General features: G+C 60.8%; 2 protein-coding genes across 6 annotated transcripts in view; one reads left to right on the forward strand and one right to left on the reverse strand.

The window, feature by feature from the left end:
• Nucleotides 1-359: 359 nt before the first annotated feature.
• LOC102446163 (deoxyribodipyrimidine photo-lyase-like) lies at nt 360-11,323 on the reverse strand. 2 transcript variants are annotated; one of them, XM_075938200.1, is made up of 10 exons: nt 11,201-11,323; nt 9,259-9,740; nt 8,576-8,721; nt 6,502-6,684; nt 5,450-5,608; nt 4,217-4,415; nt 3,856-4,008; nt 2,848-2,969; nt 2,140-2,299; nt 360-1,924 (listed from the first exon to the last, which is right to left on the reverse strand). In XM_075938200.1, the coding sequence occupies exons 2-10, from the start codon at nt 9,617-9,619 to the stop codon at nt 1,770-1,772; spliced, it is 1,638 nt and encodes a 545-aa protein (XP_075794315.1). In that variant the 5' UTR covers nt 9,620-9,740; nt 11,201-11,323; the 3' UTR covers nt 360-1,769. The 2 variants fall into 2 exon arrangements, with proteins under 2 accessions (XP_075794315.1, XP_075794316.1); XM_075938201.1 differs by lacking the exon at nt 11,201-11,323 and adding an exon at nt 10,752-10,892.
• LOC102445932 (uncharacterized) overlaps nt 10,955-18,434 on the forward strand; it is a 31,506-nt gene continuing 24,026 nt past the window's right edge. The window contains exons 1-3 of one of the 4 annotated variants that reach the window (XM_075938191.1): nt 10,955-11,063; nt 13,013-13,321; nt 13,672-17,676. In XM_075938191.1, the coding sequence (XP_075794306.1) occupies nt 17,592-17,676 (85 nt within the window). In that variant the 5' untranslated portion in view covers nt 10,955-11,063; nt 13,013-13,321; nt 13,672-17,591. The other 3 variants (XM_075938192.1, XM_075938195.1, XM_075938193.1) reach the window with 3 other exon arrangements.

Raw genomic sequence — 18,434 nt, forward strand, 5'->3', positions numbered from 1 at the left:
AAGCCTGGAGGCAGCTCTGAGCAGCGCGGCTGAGACTTGGAGAGCCGGCGAATGGATTTGTGGGGTATTGACCCCTTCGTGATGGGACTGTTCTGGCCGGGAGGGAACCCCCGCCTGGGAATGAGACAGCGGAAGGTTTGAATGCAAAGTAACGTGCAACACTAATGAAGCTGTTACTGACCCGTTAGCCAAGCTACTGTAGAATGTACTACTCCGAATGTCAATCGTACGCGTGTACAAGCGCTTTGTAAATACAGAGATGGGTCGGTCACGCTGTGACTGGATTCCTCTCGGCTGTACATTTGTACAGCATGACAGTGAAAATACCGTCCTTAATAAACTACGTTTAATACAAAGCATGGCAGTGGCTGGTCGTGCTTGAGCTCTCCTGTGCTGGACTTTATTAAAGCTGGCTGAAAGCAGGAAGGACAAAGATCTTGCTCAGAGGAGCCAGGAACGTGCCAGGGCCGTGCCCACGCTGTGTGCGCTATTTGCATGTAAAAACACAGTGCAGCCCAGTGGAGAAATCAAGGCCAGCTTGATGCTAGGAAGCCGGGGGTGAGTGGTGTAAATCGACCCGGTTCTGATGGGGCTGGGGGAAGAGCTGTGCTAAAGGAGCGTTGGCTGTCCCAGCTGGATTAACGCCCTAGCCCGCCACTGGGCAGGTCAGCGGAGGTGGCGGAGGTATGCTCCTGGTTTTCCCTTTCACCCACAGCACTAGGGGGCGCTGCTGGCTCCCCCGGGGCCCACGCTAGTTCTGCAGAGGACCGGTGGCAAGCCCTGCGGCCGTAAAGGCTCGTGGTCCGAACACAGGCTGGCCGCAGAGTTTTGTGACACTCCAGCCAGGCACTTCTGTGCCTGCCACCGGGCTGGTCTGACCCTGTCTCTGTGCTTCGCGGCTCCTCCAGCACTAACTGCCGGGGTAGCGACTGGCACCCAAGGGGCCCCCTCCCCGGAGCGTCCGAGCAGATCCAGGCTGGTGCCTGTTGCTCTGAGTGGAGCTGCTGCTTGCCCAGCGTTCGGAGCAGGGCTGTGCAGCCCCGGCTCGTCTTGCACTGGGACCACAGCAGGGCTGCCGGCTGCTCCACGAGAGACACGGCCACGGTGGGGGGGGTGGTAAGGGGCAAGACAGGCCCAGTGATTTGCAGCGGGGTCTGTCCCGGTCACTCAAAGCCTGTTCGCTTCCCGCCCGGGGGGGGGGGGGGGGGCAGGGGAGACGTGTGTCCGTCTCTGCATGGGGCGGGCCGGGAAGTTGAGGGCCGTGTGTAGCCCCCGGCACTCCCTGCTCTGTAAGAAAGCTGAGATCCAGCCAGCAGTAGCGGGTTTGCTGCTCTAAGATTTCCCCTCCTCTGCCCCCCAGCCGCCAGTTCTGGACACACAAGCACCATGCGCCAAATGCTGTTTTCCAGCGTGGCCTGGAGATAGGCCTATCTAGCTGCTGCACGCAAGCGTTGGGCTGGGGCAGGCCTGGGGTCTCTCCTCCCTGAGCAGCAGGAGCAGTAGGCGAACCTGCAGGTAGCCAAGTAGTTCTACAGCTGCCTTCCCTGCTGGGCTGTCCCTGCCTCGTAGGGGGAGGTGGCACAGCTGGGGCTGCACCAGAGACACGTTTGGGCAGCCAGTGGAAGCCGTGGACTTGCCGTGGCTTCCGGCACTGCCCTGAACCGCTGGCTTGGAGAAATCCTGTAGGCAAGCGGCTGAGCAGCCCCTTGGCGGGGCCGCGATGGGTGTTGCAATGGCAAATGTTCTCCAGCCCAGCAGGAGCCCCCCGGCTACTGGCCCAGTTTGCGGGGGTGGTATCTGCGCTCGAACTCGCCCACGTCGAATTTCCGCTTGCAGCCCGCGTAGTTCATGTAGCGGATCTTCCCGAACACGGCCCGCTCGGCCCAGCCCTGGTCGTGGAGCCCGCAGATGGACCACATGCAGCCTGCCAGGCATAGAGCCCCCAGTCAGGTACCATGCCCAGACCCCCCTGCAGCCTGCTCCAGGCCCCCGAGGGAGGAAGCTGGACAGGCTCCCTGGGGCCACAGGGGGCCCTTGGAACAGCGTAAGGGGACCCCTGCCGCCCCCTCGCGGCCGCGCAGACCGGCTCCCCCTGCCGAGCTCTGGAGGACTCCTCGCTGCCCGGGGCTCGTCACTCACCCACGTAGCCGCTGGGGTCCCTGCCGTCCAGCTCGTAGCGATCGTTGAGGTAGATGGCGAACTTCAGGGCCTCCTCGGGGGAGCGGGTCCACTCCAGGATTTTCTTGGCCCAGTACATGCGCAGGAAGCCGTGCATCTTCCCCTCGTGCACCATCTGCAGCTGCAGCCGGGGGAGAGCCCAGCGTGGGCACCCTGGAGAACCACAGCCTCCCCCAAGGAGCCCAGGCAGCTCGGGGGGAGGAGAGGAAAAGCCAGAGCCACTTGGATGGGGCCTGCCTGGACCTGGCCTGGGTTTCCCACGGGACAAGGTGCTTTCTGGCTGCTTCCATGGGGAGAACCCAGCTCCTGTCTGCAGCTCCGGCCGGGCCAGGGCGCATCTGCTCTCAGCAGCGTTCCCAGGGCACCGGCTGGCAGGAGGCTGGTTCCAGCTCTTGCTGAGCCATTGCAGGGGGCTTGAGCCAGGCTCTTCCTCAGCCTGTCAGCCTTTCCCCCAGTGCCCTCCCCAGGCTCTAGACCCATGGGGGGGGGGGGCGCAGCTGAGAGCGACACCCTCCAGCTCCCTCTCCCAGGACGCCCACCAACGCCTAGTGCCAGGGCTTCCGGCAGCACCGTGGCCCTGCATGGCCTGTGCTCTGTGGCCAGCGCTGGCAACGCCGCCCCCCCCGCCCGCCCAGGATGCTCAGTACTCGTGCGGGGGGGGGCGGGTACCTGGGCAGCGTTCCACAGGGGGTCATGCGTCTTCCCCTCCTCCAGCTGCTGCAGCTCGTAGAGATGAGACCTCTTGTCTGGGGCGTGCAGCTTCAGGGTGGTTTTGGCCCATTCGTGCGCACCTGCAAAACGCGGCAGCCGGGGCTGGAGAGCATGGCGGGGGGGGGGGGGGGAGCACTGGGCTCCGTGACAGAGGCGCTGCCTCTGTGGGTGCTCTGGGAATGGAGCACTCCTGGGGAAAAACTAGCAGGCGCTCAGCACCCACCGGGGCCTGCTGACCAACCCCTCCCCCTCCCTCCCAGCATCTCCCACCCACCACGAGCAGCTGTTTCAGGGCGCTCGGGCAGGGGGAGGAGCGGGGACGCAGGATGCGCAGAGGAGGAAGCTGGGCGGGGCTGGGGAAAATGGGTGGAAGGGGACGGGGTGGGCAGAGGTGGAGCTCTCCACCCTGCCAACGCTCTGACGGGGCTTTGGGGAAGGGCCAGGGTGGAAAGAGGGGGAGAGGCTCGGGGGAAGGGTGGGGGTGGGGGCTGGGGTGGAAAGAGGGGGAGAGGCTCGGGGGCAGGGTGGGGGTGGGGGCAGGGGTGGAAAGAGGGGGAGAGGCTCGGGGGCAGGGTGGGGGTGGGGGCAGGGGTGGAAAGAGGGGGAGAGGCTCGGGGGCAGGGTGGGGGTGGGGGCAGGGGTGGAAAGAGGGGGAGAGGCTCGGGGGCAGGGTGGGGGTGGGGGCAGGGGTGGAAAGAGGGGGAGAGGCTCGGGGGCAGGGTGGGGGTGGGGCAGGAGGTCGAGTACCCCCATCTCAGGAGCAAGTTGGCGCCCATGCTCCCCGAGAGAGGGGCTCTGAGGCGCGGTGACGGAGCCGCTGGGCTGCAGGCTCCAGTCCTGTCCCCAGCCGCGAGACAAGCTCTCCCCTCCCCCGTGGCTCAGTGCCACACAGCCACGTGCTCTCGCGCACGGTGAGCGGGCCCAGCTCGCTGTCGCTCCCCTGGGGCGCAGGCCAGGCCGCCTCACCCTCCACCTTGTCGTAGTTCTTGTTGTAGTAGCAGAAGTTGTCGGCCAGCTCCCGCCGCACCACGGCCTCCTCGACGAAGCCCTCCACCGACTCCTTGCACTGGCCGCGGTGTTTCCGCACCTCCAGGATGGCCCGCTGGACGGAGACCTGGCCTGGGCGGGCCGGGGCGAGAGAGGAGATGGGGAAGTGGAGAGGGCGTTCGGCCCTCATGTTCCCGTGGCAACGTGGGCCAGGGCCTGTTAGCTCCCCGGTCCCCCCCCCTTCGGGGGCAGTGCTCCCCTTGCTCCTGCCCCATATTCTACCTCACCGGGGTAATTCCCTAGTTCCATCAAACCCGTTGCCCAGCCGGGGGCCACTCACCAAAGTGGAACCACGGCGAGAGGTTGCTGAGGGCTGCCCTGTTCGGGTTGTTCCGGTCGGTGCCGAAGAATTTCAGCCGCTCGCCGATGAAGGACTCCAGCATGGCCAGCCCCGCGGCCGTGCCTGGCGTTGCCCAAGTCACCTCCTTCACCGTGTGGTCCACCTGCAGGCCGGCCCGGCAGGCGCTCCAGTCTATGGGCTGCACACAAAGCGCGGATGTTCCTGCCCAGGCTGCTACGGCGGCCGGGGCCGGTTCTGCTTTGGGCCAGCCGGATCCTCCCCCCCTGCTACTAAATACACCCTGGGCACAGCTCGCTGGCACCACATCTGCTTTTGGGTCAGAAGCTCAGGTTCTTTTAGCACCTGCAGCAGCAGGGCACTGGAAACCAGGGCTTGTGAGCTGGTCTCAGCTCTGCCACTGCCTTTGCGTGACCCTAGTCATGTCACTTAATCCCACCGGTGCCTTTCTCCCCCATTGCCAGGGCCAGCCCACAACATTTTGGCACCTGAGGTGGGGAGCTCAAATGATACCCCCATGTCCCCCCTCTTCAGCCAAAACGTTGAAAGGTCTCAATTCTGCCTTCCTCCTGTTCTACTCCTCTCACGGTACTGCTCTGCCATCTCTGTGCATCTAGGGCAGAGAGAATACATATGCACCAGCGGCAGACACAATATTCTCCACTCTGGGTCTGAGTAGCGCCCCCCCCCCCAGTCTAGCACCTGAGGCAGCTGCCTCAGTTTGCCTCAGGGCAAGGCCAGCCCTGCCCATTGTAAACCTGAAATGCCCACCCTCCAGTAGGGTCTGACACTTAGGCTGTGTCTAGACTGGCAAGTTTTTCCACAAAAGCAGCTGCTTTTGCGGAAAAACTTGCCGGCTGTCTACAGTGGCTGCTTGAATTTCCGCACGAACACTGACGATCTCATGTAAGAAATCAGGGCTTCTTGCGGAAATACGATACTGCTCCCGTTTGGGCAAAAGTCCTTTTGCACAAAGCTTTTGTGCAAAAGGGCCAGTGTAGACAGCTCAGACTTGTTTTGTGCAAAAAAGCACGTCTGGATTGGCACATACGCTTTTCCACAAAAAGTGCTTTTGCGAAAAAGCGTCCGTGCCAATCTAGATGCTCTTTTAAAAGCATTTGCGGAAAATCATGCCAGTCTAGACGTAGCCTTAGTGTTTGGGATGCTCTGCCGGGAGCTGTCCTGGGGCGGGCGGCTAAAGGACTCGGCCGTTACCTCTGCTGGGGCCGTGGGCGGGTACGGGTGCTTGATGACGGGAGGGAATTCCGTGAGGAACTCCGAGAGCCGGTCATGGATCTTGCGCCGAATTGTCCTGGCTCCGTACTCCTGCTTGTCGGAGGCCACCCAGCATGGGACAATGTTGTGCGCGTCGACCTGGAACGCAGCCAGTGAGCAGGGACTCGCCGGGCAGTGCAGGGAAGGAGAAACACAACCCACAACCTTGGACTGAGTCCGAGGGCCACACAGACCTTCCCAGGGCTTCGGTTTTAATCCCAGCTCCTTCCCCTCCATGCAAACCCAACCTCACCCTGTAGCCAGGGGCTGGAACGGACCGGACCAGAGCCAGGCCCGCTGAGGAGCAGCAGATGCCCACTGGGATCCAGCCAGCTCTCCACACACTGTGGTTGGGGAAGTCGCGTTTAAGCCGCACAACAGCTTGGCAGGTGATTTTTTTTTTTTTTTAAATCTTAAAATAATTTCCAGTTGCTGAACTCGGCAGAGCTGGTCACCTCCCCACGGGTCTCGTGTGTTTGTCTCTTGGCCCAGGGTCACTCCCAGTCCTGAGCAATTCTAGTGGGGAATACAAATGGGGCACTGGCTCCAAGGGGGGTCAGTACGTGTAAGGAGTCCCTCCTTCCTGCCCCGGCTGCCCAGCTCCGTGCAGTGGCCATGTGTCCCCCTAGCACAATTTCATCCTTTACCCTCCTCCCACCCGCTCAGTCTCTGACCCAGCCTTCTGACTCTGTCCAATACACACTTGCAGACCCACAAACCTTCCCACGGAGAGAGCGGGAGCCCCTGCCCCATGGCTGAGCCCTGCTTGGGTTCACACCCCCCTTCTGTAAGGCTGTTCTATTGGGGGTGACCCCTGAGCTTGGGGCCACCTGCGGTGAGATGCTCCCCACATTTTCATTCAGCCGCTGAGCTGATGACAAGGGCCGGGAGCCAGCTGTGAGCGGCACTATTCTCACCACCGTCGTGCGACCACGTGCGAGTGAGGAGACAGCCTACAGCCCGAGCGCCCCTCCCGCAGCCCAGGGCCCCACCTGCACAAACGGCACATCTCCCGGGAGCCTCTCTCGGACGTCTTCCACCCACTGTGCGGGGACCCGGAGGGGGGAGAAGTCTGTCACCACCCCGCCGAGGCCACGGCCGGTCACGAAGGGAGGCAGCAAGTCCTTGGCGAAGCCGACGAGCAGGTGGAAGGGGATGGCCAGCTCCTTGCACTCCTGGAACGAAGGGAAAGCTTCTGAGAATGGGGTGGAGGGTGCTGGGACTGCCCCTCCAGGCCGAGCTGCCCAGCAACCCCCAACAGGCTCCAACCGAGAGCTGGGCACCTCCTGTCGTTTGCTGGCAGCACCCTTGGGTGGCTCTGCCACACGCTGCCTGCAGGAACATGCTACAGCAATCCCAGAGAGGCTGCAGGGTGGAGCCCTGCAATTGACGTGACTTTGCTTTCCAGACATGTAGGCTCAGACTCAGTTTCCCCTCCCTCCTCCGCCACTTCCCTCTGCTCTCCTAACCCCTGCCTTTTTTTTAATCAAACGAGTCGAAGAAAAAAAAAAAAACCCAACAAAATGAGGTTGCTGTGGAAGGAAACAAGACACAATCTTTCTGTTCTGAAGAGACTCAAGGTACAAGAGAACATAGCCTCCCGGAACACTAGAGCTGGAAGGGACCTCGTGAGTTCGAGACCCGTCCCCTGCCCTCCCGGCAGGACCCAGCACTGTCTCGATTAGGGGTGGGGAACCTTTTCTGGGTCAGGGACCGGTGACCCACAGAAGTCACTTGGGGCCGCACACAAGTAAGAGGCAAAAAAAATCCAACAAAACCTTTCACTGCCAGGCTATGTCTAGACTGGCTCCTATTCTGAAATAGCCATGCTAATTTCAGACTTTGGAATAGGGAAATCTGCGGGGGATTTAAATAAACATGGCTGCCGCTTTTTTTCTGGCTTGGGGAAAAGCCGGAAAAAAGCGTCTAGACTGGCGCGATCCTCCGGAATAAAGCCCTTTTCCGGAGGATCTCTTATTCCTACCTGAAAGTAGGTAGGAAAAAAAGCAGCGGACATGTTTATTTAAATCCCGCGGGGGATATTTAAATCCCCCGCAGATTTCCCTATTCCAAAGTCTGAAATTAGCATGGCTATTTCGGAATAGGGGCCAGTCTAGATGTAGCCCCAGAGGGGTCCTAGGCTAGCAGATTTTGTGTGCTCTAACCCCGTGGGGGGTGGCAGGGGAGCTGGAGCACAGGGCCTGAGGGGCTGGATCCATGAGCCCCCCCAAGCCTGAGGTTCCCCTAGACCATCCCTAATAGATGTCTATCCAACCTGCTCTTAAATATCTCCCGTGGATCGAAATAGCTGTGGGAGGAAGAGAACTGTTCTGACTTCCAACCCTCCCCTCCCCCTGCCTGGCGTATGAGCTCAATTCCCAATTTCCTTGCGTGATCCCTCTCGTTAATTATGAACGGGAACCTCTAAGATACTTCTATAAACAACCCTGAAACATGAAACGCTGCAACTCTCAAACACACCAATGGCTGGTTTTAAACAGTCTATGGTCAACCGCTCAGGTTGGCTTTAGGTGCGATTCCCCCCTCCTCTCTTCAAACACCCCCTCCCCCAAGGGTTTGGAAACGGGCAGGGGACAGCAGCCCGCCCCATGGGACGTTCACAGATGCAGCTGGGCGTCGGGAAGCAGTCGCAGCTCCTCTGAAAGTGACCGTGTTCCTGGGGTGGAGAGCTGCCCCAGCCAATGCGGCTACCCCAGTCTTCTTGCACGTGGCCTTACTCGCCGTTCTACCCCCCAGTCTGCACTGCATTCCAAGGGAACAGCTGCTGAACATCTGGCTGTCACGGCAGGCTAAGTGGCGGCGGATGCCTTCCTCCGGAGCGTCACCCCGCAGCGCCGGGAGAAGGGAAACGATTCCAAGGTAACGCCCCTACTGCGGCTGCTAAAGGACGACAGGGTTGGCAAAGTCCCGCCATGGGCTCTTGGCAGGATCGGGCCCTTCGCTCACGCTGAGACGCTGCAGAGACCCCCAGCCTGCCCCATCGCTGTCTTAGGCCAGCGCTCCCCTTCCTCCCCCGCCCCCCGGCATTTCCAGAGCCGCCGCTACCTCGGCCACCTCCTGCAGGCCTTTCAGCATGAAGCCGAAGTGACGGATGGTGGCCTCCAGGAAACGGGGCACCAGGCAGAAGCAGACGTGCAGCGGGAGCTTCTGCTTCAGGGCCAGGCGCTGGGCATACAGGAAAGCCCAGTTATCTGGAGAGAGAGCGAGAGAGCATGAGATTGCGTTGGATGGACACGCTGCTGCAGAGCAACCCGGCCCACGGCTCAGGCCCGGAACCAGGAGACCTTGGCTCCATGACCATCTGGCTGCGCGGTCTCGGGCACTGAAATGCGTGGCCTCGTGCCTCAGTTTCCCCATGTGTGTGAAACGCCCATTAGCATGGATGCAAACTCCTTCCTCAAGGCCGCCCCTAGCTCACGGCCTGGGGGCGGCTGAGCTACGGAGCGGGGGAGATAACGCCCCCAATTGCAAAGAAATAAGACCCACGGCGAGCCAGTGCCTGGGGAAAGAGGAGGCGGCAGTGCCGGCCAGGCCCGAATCACACACTCCAGCCCCGTGCGTTCCCGAGGGGGCTTCCCAAAAGGAATCCTGCTTGGCCAGGACACTGGACACGGAGCCCAGCATCAGCACAGGGCTGGGGGTCAGCGGGTCCATCCAGGTCTCAACTGGAAGGTGCTGCCGCTCTAGGGCCAAAGCCCTTTGACTGGACCACCCGGGAGGGGTCGTACCTTGCACCCTCTGGTCTCGAGACATCCAGTAGACGATGCCCTGGGCGTCCTCCTTGAGGTCGGGGCCCTGCGAGACCAGGCGCACCCGCTTCTTGTTGTACTTGAACTCCTGCACCGAGGGGGCAGCCCGCAGCCGCGCCTGCCTCACGGCCTCCCCCAGGCACCCAGCTCCTCCTGCCTCCGTCACCTCCCCTTCCTTCCTCTTCTTCTCCACAGCCACTGCCGCCGCCCCGCTGGGCTCCACCGGGCCCTTTCGTTTGCCTGTCAGTCGGCCACGGGGCGCCGCGGCATCCCCGCCGTCACCAGGATCGGCCGGGCTCTTCCCACCCCGGGCCTGCCCCCTCCTGCTCTTCGGAGGCATGCTGGCAGTCGTCCGGGCAGGCGGGCCTTGCTCCGACACCCTCCTGCAGCCACGCCGGCCAGCTGCAGAGACCACAGCTCCAGCCAGCCTTCCCAACAGCAGCCTGCTGGCGTGAAGCGATCTGTGAACAGAGACACACCCCCCTTCCTCAACCTCTCTGGTATGTTTCCCTGAAGCCTTCTGCTGCTATTCCCAGTTGCCAACAGGCGGTCTGTGCCCCCAGCTGGAATCTCACACCGTACCTTACAGCCCCTTTCGGACTCCCATCCCAAAGCACTGTCCCCCCGGGCCCAGCAAGAATCACTCTTCCACCTCTGGGGTGGAACACAGCCGCTGTTTCACACACCCAGGCAGTCAGGCAGCAAGTGTAGAAAAGTACCCCTCTGCCGGCAGCGGGGCTGGCCAGGTTGTAATGACCCACAGCGGCATGTGCACCTGCCCTCAGGGTAACCCCTGGCCTGGGCGAAAGACGCAGTCATCTCTTTAGTGCCAACACGAAGCCAACTCCCGGCCTTGCATTTCATCTGAAAGGGGCCCCCTGCCCCTCCTGCCGGCCTGTTCTGGCCCCTCCCTGCACAGACACCCTCCCAAATGGGCTGGGTGATTAAAAAATAACCCTGCTGCTGAGCTAAACCTTGCGTGGGTGGGGACAGCCCCGCCCCTCTCTGCTGTAATCAATGCAAGAGTCCCACACGGGCTGGGCCGTGCGCCGGTGCCAGCCAAGCAGAAGGCCCCTGGGGGGGCAGAGGCTGCAGGCCAGGACATGGCAGCTGCGGCGGCGAACTCCTGCCGTGCTGCTATCTCATGGGCGCCAGGTACGCTAGGCCGGGGAAGGTGTTGCCTTCCTGGCTCCGCCCCCAGGGTGCCTGCTGGGGGACAGCGTGTTGCTACCCTGAGCGCCTGCCCTCCGTGGCTGGGGCCACATGCCACTCCACCGCCCCATGGTGCTGGGGGCGGGGCTTGGACAGAAGGGGGCGGGGCTTGCCAGCCCCAGCCCTACCTTCACCCTGTGCAGGAGCCCATGTGATTTTTCTTGAAGTCTCCAAACTCTACTCCTTTCGGGGGGGGGCCAGTGCTCTGGGGGGAGGTGGGCACATGGGCCAGGAGCTCCATCCCCTGCAGGGAAACTCACCCCTAGGATCCAGGCTGTGCCCAAGCTGCGCCCCAGGCCGGCACTGGCAGGCGGGAGGCTGTTCAGCTTTTCCGGGCTTGTCTACACAGGGTCTGATTTCCTGCCCCCTTCCTGCTGTGGCCCCGCTTCCTCCGAAACAACGGCCCCCCAGGGCAGTAATCCGGATTAAATCTGCTTTCCATTCACACTCAGGTCTCGGTGCTGCTGGATGCCCGTGGAGCCTGACTGTCCGGATGCTCAGGCGGGGGCAGCGAGATGGACAGCCCGGGCCGGAATCGCCCCCTTGGCTGGTCCTGCCGGGGCTGCTTTGGGGTCAGTCCCGGGGCCGGGGGTTCCCCTGCGTCAGCCCGGACACGAGCAGGGACCCGCTGCGGGGCACTGGGAGCCCCCCCTAGCCCGCCTGGCCCCGCAGCCTGCCCGAGAGCGGATCCCGCCCGCCGCCCCCTCACCTGTGCGGCGGCCCCGGGCCCGGAGACCCGCTTCCCGGCCGGCTGCAGCGGCTGCTCCGCGCCCGTTTACACAACGCGGGGCGGAGCCTGGGAGGCGGCCCCACAGCCGCGGGTGTGGACGGGGACGATCTCCGGGGCGGAGCCCCCCGTGGGGCGGGGCCTCCAGGCGGAGGGAGATCTAAGGGGCGGGGTCCCCGGGAGGGACCCCCAGGCAGGGGGATCTGTGGGGCGGGGCGCTTTGTGGGACTGAACCCTCGGGGGGCAAGCTGTAGGGCGAGGCCCCCAGGCAGGGGGGATCTGTGGGTCTGAGCCCGCAAGCGGGGGGCGAGCTGTGGGGCGGGGCCCCCAGGCAGGGGGGAGATCTATGGGGCGGGGCCCCCAGGCAGGGGGGAGATCTATGGGGCGGGGTCCCCGGGCGGGGCTCTGTGGGGCACCGGGCCGCGTGGAACGCTGCAACACGAGCTTGTGTAACTTTTTGTTACATGACGCGCGCACGTGACCGCGGGGCCCGATCCGGATTTGGCCCCCTCCGGTGCCAGCGCCGAACGCGGGTCTCCCGGCCCGGCCGTGCTCCGGGGCCTCCGCGGCGGGACTGGGGCCCCAGCCGCCGCCCTGGGCTCTCCCCTTGCTGGGGAGCCCCGGGGGGGGGGGGCGGTTGCACTTCCTCGTGGCTTGTCCCCAGTGCCGTTTGCAGCCGGGCCCGGGGGTCCTGCCCAGCGCTCAGAGCGGCCGGAGGGGAGTCCCTCGGAGGAACGGCCCCCCGGGGCGGACATCAGGGGCAAGAGCCTCCAGCTGGGAAGAAAAGCAGGGCGGAGGCTGGCCAGGGGGAGCAGGGCGGAGGCTGGCCAGGGGGAGCAGGTCCCAGGCCTGGCCCCCAGAGGAGAGGGAGGCCTGGGTTGATGGTGTGGGAACACCCTGGCACAAGGGGAGGAGGATGGAGCCAGCTCTGTGCCCCAGAGCAGGAGGGCCAAGCTGGGGCGGGGAGCTGGGGGAGCCGGGGCAGGGGACGAGGTCGGGTGCTTTGAGTGCAGGTATGGGACTGCCCATGACCTGGCCAGAGGCCGAGTGGCAGGAATAGGCCCCCCCTGCATAGAGCGGAGTGACGTTGGCCGGAGGCGCTGGCCAGGATAATGCTGCTGTGCCGTGCTCAGCCCCAAGGGGTGCCAGGCAGTGAGACAGCCCGTCTGGAGGGACCCTGCACCACTGGTTGGTTTACGCCGCGGTGACTGCGTTCGCCGAGGGCGCGATCGCCCTGCAGGCCCCACCGGCTCCGGCCACCTAGCCCCACGGCAGGCTCTGATCCAACTGCCCCAGGAACCCCCAGGCTCCGCTCAGGGCGACGGCGCTCGGCCAGGTGGGCTGCCCCAGCCCCGTATTAGTGCCCTGAATGCGTGTTTGCCGGGGCAGTGGGACTCTCCGCTCCCCCCATCAGCAGGACAAAGACACCCCCCGCGAGCCCCTTTTATACGCTGCTGCAAACAGCTTACAGCTCGCTCCTCCGACCTGCTCGCTGACCCCTTTCACCTTGCACGTCCGGCCGACCCGAACGCCCCTGCCCTGCTGTCCTGCCCGGCTCTTTAGGAGGGGCCAGTGTGTCCCTGTTACCTTCAGGGAGCATGTTTACACCATAACCTTGTAGCGGGCTGCTCTGGTGCCTCCCTTCTGGCATGTGCTGACATGGTTGTGCCTAGGAACGCCAGGTTTTGCAGTGTCAGTCCTGGCCTTGCCAGCCAAGTGTAGGACAGGGAGCCGCAAACAGGCATCTGCTTTGGAACAGGGCTGACTCTTGCTAACTTTGCTTTATCCCAGCAGGGTCTCCTTTAGGCCAGGGCGTGGGCAACGTGAGGCCTGCGGGACGTATGTGGCCCAGTGGGGTTCGATGTGCGGCCCGGGAGTTTTGTTTGCTGTTTCCCATGTGCAGGATTGCCAGATTACACGGGTTTCCATCTGTGTGGTGTTTTAACTATGGGTGTTACTACAGTGACACGCACTGAAGGCCGGGACAAGTGAAGTAAAGTGCGTACTGATTGCACACAACATTGTGAGAGTTGTGCACTCCGCTCCCTCTGCATCCAATCAAAACGCTGCTACAATTCAGCTGGTACACTCCACAGAGTCGAAGTACGCAAGCATGCTTAGTAAAACTAACGCAGATATAAGAGAGGTCTGTAAAATCATGACAGGTACAGAGAAAGTGAATAAGGAAAAGTTATTTACTTGTTCCCATAACATAAGAACTAGAGGTCACCCAATGAAATTAATAGGTGGCAGGTTTAAAACAGAAGAAAGTTTTTCTTCACACAGCACACATTCAACCTGTGGAACTCCTTGCCATAGGATGTTGTGAAGACCAGGACTTTAACAGGGTTCAAAAAAGAACTAGATAAATTTGTGGAGGTTAGGTCCATCAATACTTATTAGCCAGTATGGGTAGGAATGCTGAGAGCTGTATTTCTGCATTGTTTGACTAGGACTCAAGTTGGTTACCAGGAATCCTGCGAGGGCAGAGAGAAAACACGGGATCTCTCGGCTTTGTTCGCCTTGGACTCCTGGCATCTGGACAGGCGCTGGTTCAGAAAATCAGCCACCTTTTGGTTGCCTTTGGCTGGCCACCAACACAGAAATGCAGCCCAAATCACCAGCCAGTCTGAGAAATCAGGCGACTGCTCCCAGAGGAAGCTGGTAGAGAGGAAGGCAGAGTGAGGGAGACACTCCGAGGGCAGACAGGGGAACTGCAGCTCCTCACCCTGGTCCGTTCCCATTTCTCTGGCCCCAGCTCGCCTGGCCGTGGCGTGCGCCTGTAGCTCGCGCCCTCATCCCGCGGACGTGTCAGGTCCGTACGAATTTCCTTTCCCTCGCAGCTGAGAATAATGTGGCGGCAGGCGCGGCATCAGGAGCCCTGGGTCTGATTTGCTGCATGGTCCCGAGCAAATGCCCCGGATGATTGGGTCTTGGCTAGCCCCTGACTTGGAGAGCCTCTGGTTTTTGGTGGGCACCTCAGGACATCTTGGTTCTGCAGTGCCCCCACCCAAGTGTCCCTGAATTCCCATTGGGAACTGCGGGTGCTCAGCGCCTCTGGCAGTCGCATCCAAGGCGTCTCAAGAGGGACACCTTAGAAAATCAGCCTGCAAAGTGCCCTCCACTCCCCTTTGCCTCAGTTTCCCTAGCTGGACGTTGGAGAGATGGGCACTGGCGTGCTGTGGAGAGAGGCTGGATGCTGCTTCGGAAGTGCTAAGAAGGAGATGACCCGCACCAGCAGGAATGCTTAGGGCTTGAGTCCATAATGCCTCTGCCTTGGATACGCACAAACAAGGCCTTTGTCAGGGAACCCGAAAGGCCTCGGGTGTCTGTCAGCAGGGAAGGTTGTTTTCTATGGGCTAGAACGGGAGTGGGAGTCAGGACTCCTGGGTTCTAGTCCTGGCTCAGTCGCTGACTCACTGCACGATCTCGGGCAAGTCACTTTGCCGCACTGTGCCTCAGTTTCCCCATCTGCATCGCAGCGGGTTCCAAGCATCCCAGAATGACCAGAGATTGGCTCTCCGGGCTGTTCAGAAGCGACGGGTCAGGTGCAAAGCGCAGAGCAGCGTCCCAGCCCCAGCGTTGCTGCAATTCAGACGCTCTGACTCCGTCCGACCTCACCAGTGACCTGGGTGGGCTGAGAGCTCAGGGCCTCGCGTTGCGTGTGACAGGAGAAGGAGGAAGCAGAGGGGGAAATCCCAGCTGGTGTAGAGCTTGGCCACAGATTGCCTGGGGGGAGAAGCTGCAAAGCAGTGCCAACAGCAGCGCAGGGAGATGGCCCCGCCCCTGGGAATGAGGAACCCTGCAAGGAGCGGCTCTCGCCGTCATGGGGCTTTCTGCAGGTGGGCACTGGGGACGTGGCATCTGGGACACGGCACATGGGGCTCACTGGTTAGCGCCCAGTGGCTCCTACGCTCCTGGATCATCCCAAGTACCCAGGGAACGGGTCCAAAGAGCTTAGGGGTCCCCGGGGCTCAGCACCCACACTCAGGGCCGAGTTCCTCAGGGTTTGGCGCCTGCACTCAAGGCCATGTTGACAGAATTTGAGTGTGTGGATAGATGTTGCCTAATATTTTGTGTGAATGTTGCTCCTTGTATCCACGGACAAGGGCTGATCGGAAAACACGGTGTGTTCTCTTTTCCCTTTGAAAGTTTTACTTGTTTTTTGTTCAACAATACTTGAAAACAAAAAAGTTACAGGATTATTTGGAAAATAGCCAAAAAGTGCCCCAAACCGAAACTGCTCCGCCGAACCTCTGAACACTGAATAATTTCTAGCTGAAAACCGCTGACGCGTTTAATCTTCCCCACAAGTTTTTGTTGACCCAAAAACCTGATTTTCCGGCACAGACAAGGTCTGATCTTTTCAACGAGCTCTGCTGATGAGCGCAAAGCATTTTACAGCTGGGGAAACTGAGGCTGGAGGTCACCCATCTTGTCTACACCAGAAAAGAAGCAGCAAACCTTTCCAGTGCAGACGCACAACGTGGACTGAAAAGTGCTTGAGCTGCTGTAGCATACGCAGCGCAGTAAGCACTATTGGCACAGTGACTTGAGGCCAATGTTCCCTCGAATTTATTCCAGCTGTGTGCATGTAACCCTTCTGCCAGGGCTGGGTTCAATATTTAGGGGTTCCTCTCCATCCATCCCATACAGAACTGGCTCCTGCCCCACCCAGTAACTTTGGGTGCCTCTGGGAGGCAATGTTTCCCCACGCACCAGCGCAGAGTCTGAGTGTAGAAGAGACACTTTTAATAAAAGGGGAGAGAAGTAACGGGGCATTCGTTTTGGAAGCCACCGCAGACACAGCTCAAACAAACCCACGAGTAAACGTCCCAGCTCGAGTGGGTTGGGCAGTGTCCTTGTCCTCTCAGGCTCTCAAGTCCAGCAATGTCAGTGTCCCATTCACATGCCCAACCCTTCTCTGCCCCCCCCCCCACTCAGTCACGGAGTTCAGAGGTGCAGCCATCGGTCGCCCCTCGCTGCCGCCGCCCCCAATGCCTCTCCATCACCGCTCTGCTGCTGGTGGATTTGGCCCAAAGCACAGTCCAGCCATACCAGAGTCCAGCACCCGCTGGAGTGTGTTTACATCCAAAAGGGACTCCTGATGGGGGCTTTAACTTTCTCATTGAAGCAGTGGGGAGAAAGAAGTTGAGCCAATCTTACAGCTTGCGCCTGGAGGGCATGCAGCCTGCTGGCTCGCCTCCCTCCCCAGCTCAATCTATAGGTCTCTGAAAGACCAGCCTCTGTCCACCCAAGTGTATTTACACTGACAGGGTCTCTTCTTTTAACTGAATTAAACACAGTCTGACTTCCTGCACTGCGCATTCCCACAATCACATCAAGCATTGGTGGTCATATCCTACAATTCCTGCTGTTAGTTTTAACAGAGTTTGTGACCCCCCACAACAGCCAAATTGGTTACAATGGGCAAAGCACCTTCCAACAATTGAACACCTAGCAGGCCTGAGCAATCTGCGTGAAGTGTATTTACATAACCACACCCAGGGTTCCTTTCCCATTCCAGCTGGTTGTAATGGAAGCTTTAATTCAGACCCTGCTTGCATGCAGAATAAATTTTGTTATGCGCGCCAAGGGAAGTGCAGATGTGCACCACCACTAGAAACACATGCAGCTGTGGGCGCTCTGCTAATCTGCTGGGCGGCATCTGAATCTCCCCTGGGCGGCCGCCTAGGTGCTCAGCTTACAGGGAACACTGCTGGAGGCTGGGATGGAGGCATCAACACTTGGGTTTACGGAGCATCAGCACCTTAATTAACGTTATTAGAGCAGCAACAGGGTCTACGGAGCCCTGGCCTTGGTGGCAGAATTCAGGTGAAATCCCCAGGGTTCTGCAGCCACTTGTAACTAGCCATGGTGGGCACGGCTGGGTCCAGAAATGCAGCCCTTAGCACATTAGTGCTGCACAGAGAGGGGCTGTCATTCATCCCGCTCGTCATCCAGCGTGCCGGGGGGGGGGGGGGTCGCACCAGGATGGCCCTAAGCGGGGGAGTCTGTGCTACCCTCAGAGCAGGGACAGCTTTAAACCTGGCCTTTGGTTAGTCCCCCAGACCCACGAACCCCATTGCTGCTGTGTGTCCATTCAGAGCATGGCAGCCCCCAGCCCTGCCCCCCTAGTCCCAGCAACCTCTCCCCTGCTGCATTTGCATCTGGGCAGGGTGTGACCAGCTGCAGGAAGAAGCCACTCGCTGGGAGGCCAGACAAGCATCCAGCAGAACACTCCACCCCCGCCCGGTGAAGCGAACCAGGAAACCAGGCTGCTCAAGGAAGCAGGGGCGAGGGCTCCCGGCGGGGAGTTTCCTGGGTGACCGGCAGGGCAGATCAGACGCCAGTTCTTCGCCCAGGTGCGGAGATGGGCCGGCAAGGTTCGTGGGAGCTGCTTTTGGTCCTGGGCTTTGTGCTGCATTTGGGGTGGATCCTCCGTGCGAACTCCGCAGGTAAGGGCCAAGCCTCATGTCTGTTCCCCTGTTTGATCTCAGCAGGGGGCGGGCGGAGGGGGCTCCGATATTGACTCCCTTGTATTCAGCGGGTTCCTAACTCTGCGCCCGCCGCCCCAGCTCCCGGGTATCTGTCTGATGCCAGCAGGTGCATCCCCAGGGGTGGTTTTCTTCCCTGGTCTAGGATGAAATGCTCCAGAGGCAGGAGCTGCCTTTTGGTTTGTGTGTTTGTTCAGAAATTGGTGGTGGTTCTTCCGCACAAGGGGAATGAGGCAACGTGGAATGAGCAGGAGAGCAGCTGGGGTGGGATGGAAATTGGAGCAGGCAGGCCGGGGTTCAGGGCGGCAAGTGTCTGGAATTTCGCTCCCCAGGCATGGGAATATCAGAATGAAATTCTGGCAGTATAGGAGCCACGTATCCCCATCGGTCTCTGCCCACTTACACAGACGTTGCTCCCTTTACCCGTCTCCGGGGATTCTTCAGTGGTGCGGGGGCTGTTTCTGACCTCCCCAGGGTACATCCAGAGTAACGGCATTGCGGTCTGGGGAGTTACACTTGGTACATGCGATCAGACCCAGGCCCATGCCAGGGTGAGACCCACCCATGTGGCCATGAGAATTTCACCCTCCTTTTGCTTTTTGTGTCTATGCTGGGGGGGTGCCTTACACGGGAGCTCTGTAGTGTGCAGGGTGTTATAAGGGAGCCTGTCACGTGTAGGGGGAAGAAAGGGCTGTTGGTCCTTCTGTGTTTATTTGCGT

This window comes from Pelodiscus sinensis, chromosome 10 (assembly GCF_049634645.1).
Source record: "Pelodiscus sinensis isolate JC-2024 chromosome 10, ASM4963464v1, whole genome shotgun sequence".
Classification (NCBI taxonomy): Eukaryota; Metazoa; Chordata; order Testudines; family Trionychidae; genus Pelodiscus; species Pelodiscus sinensis.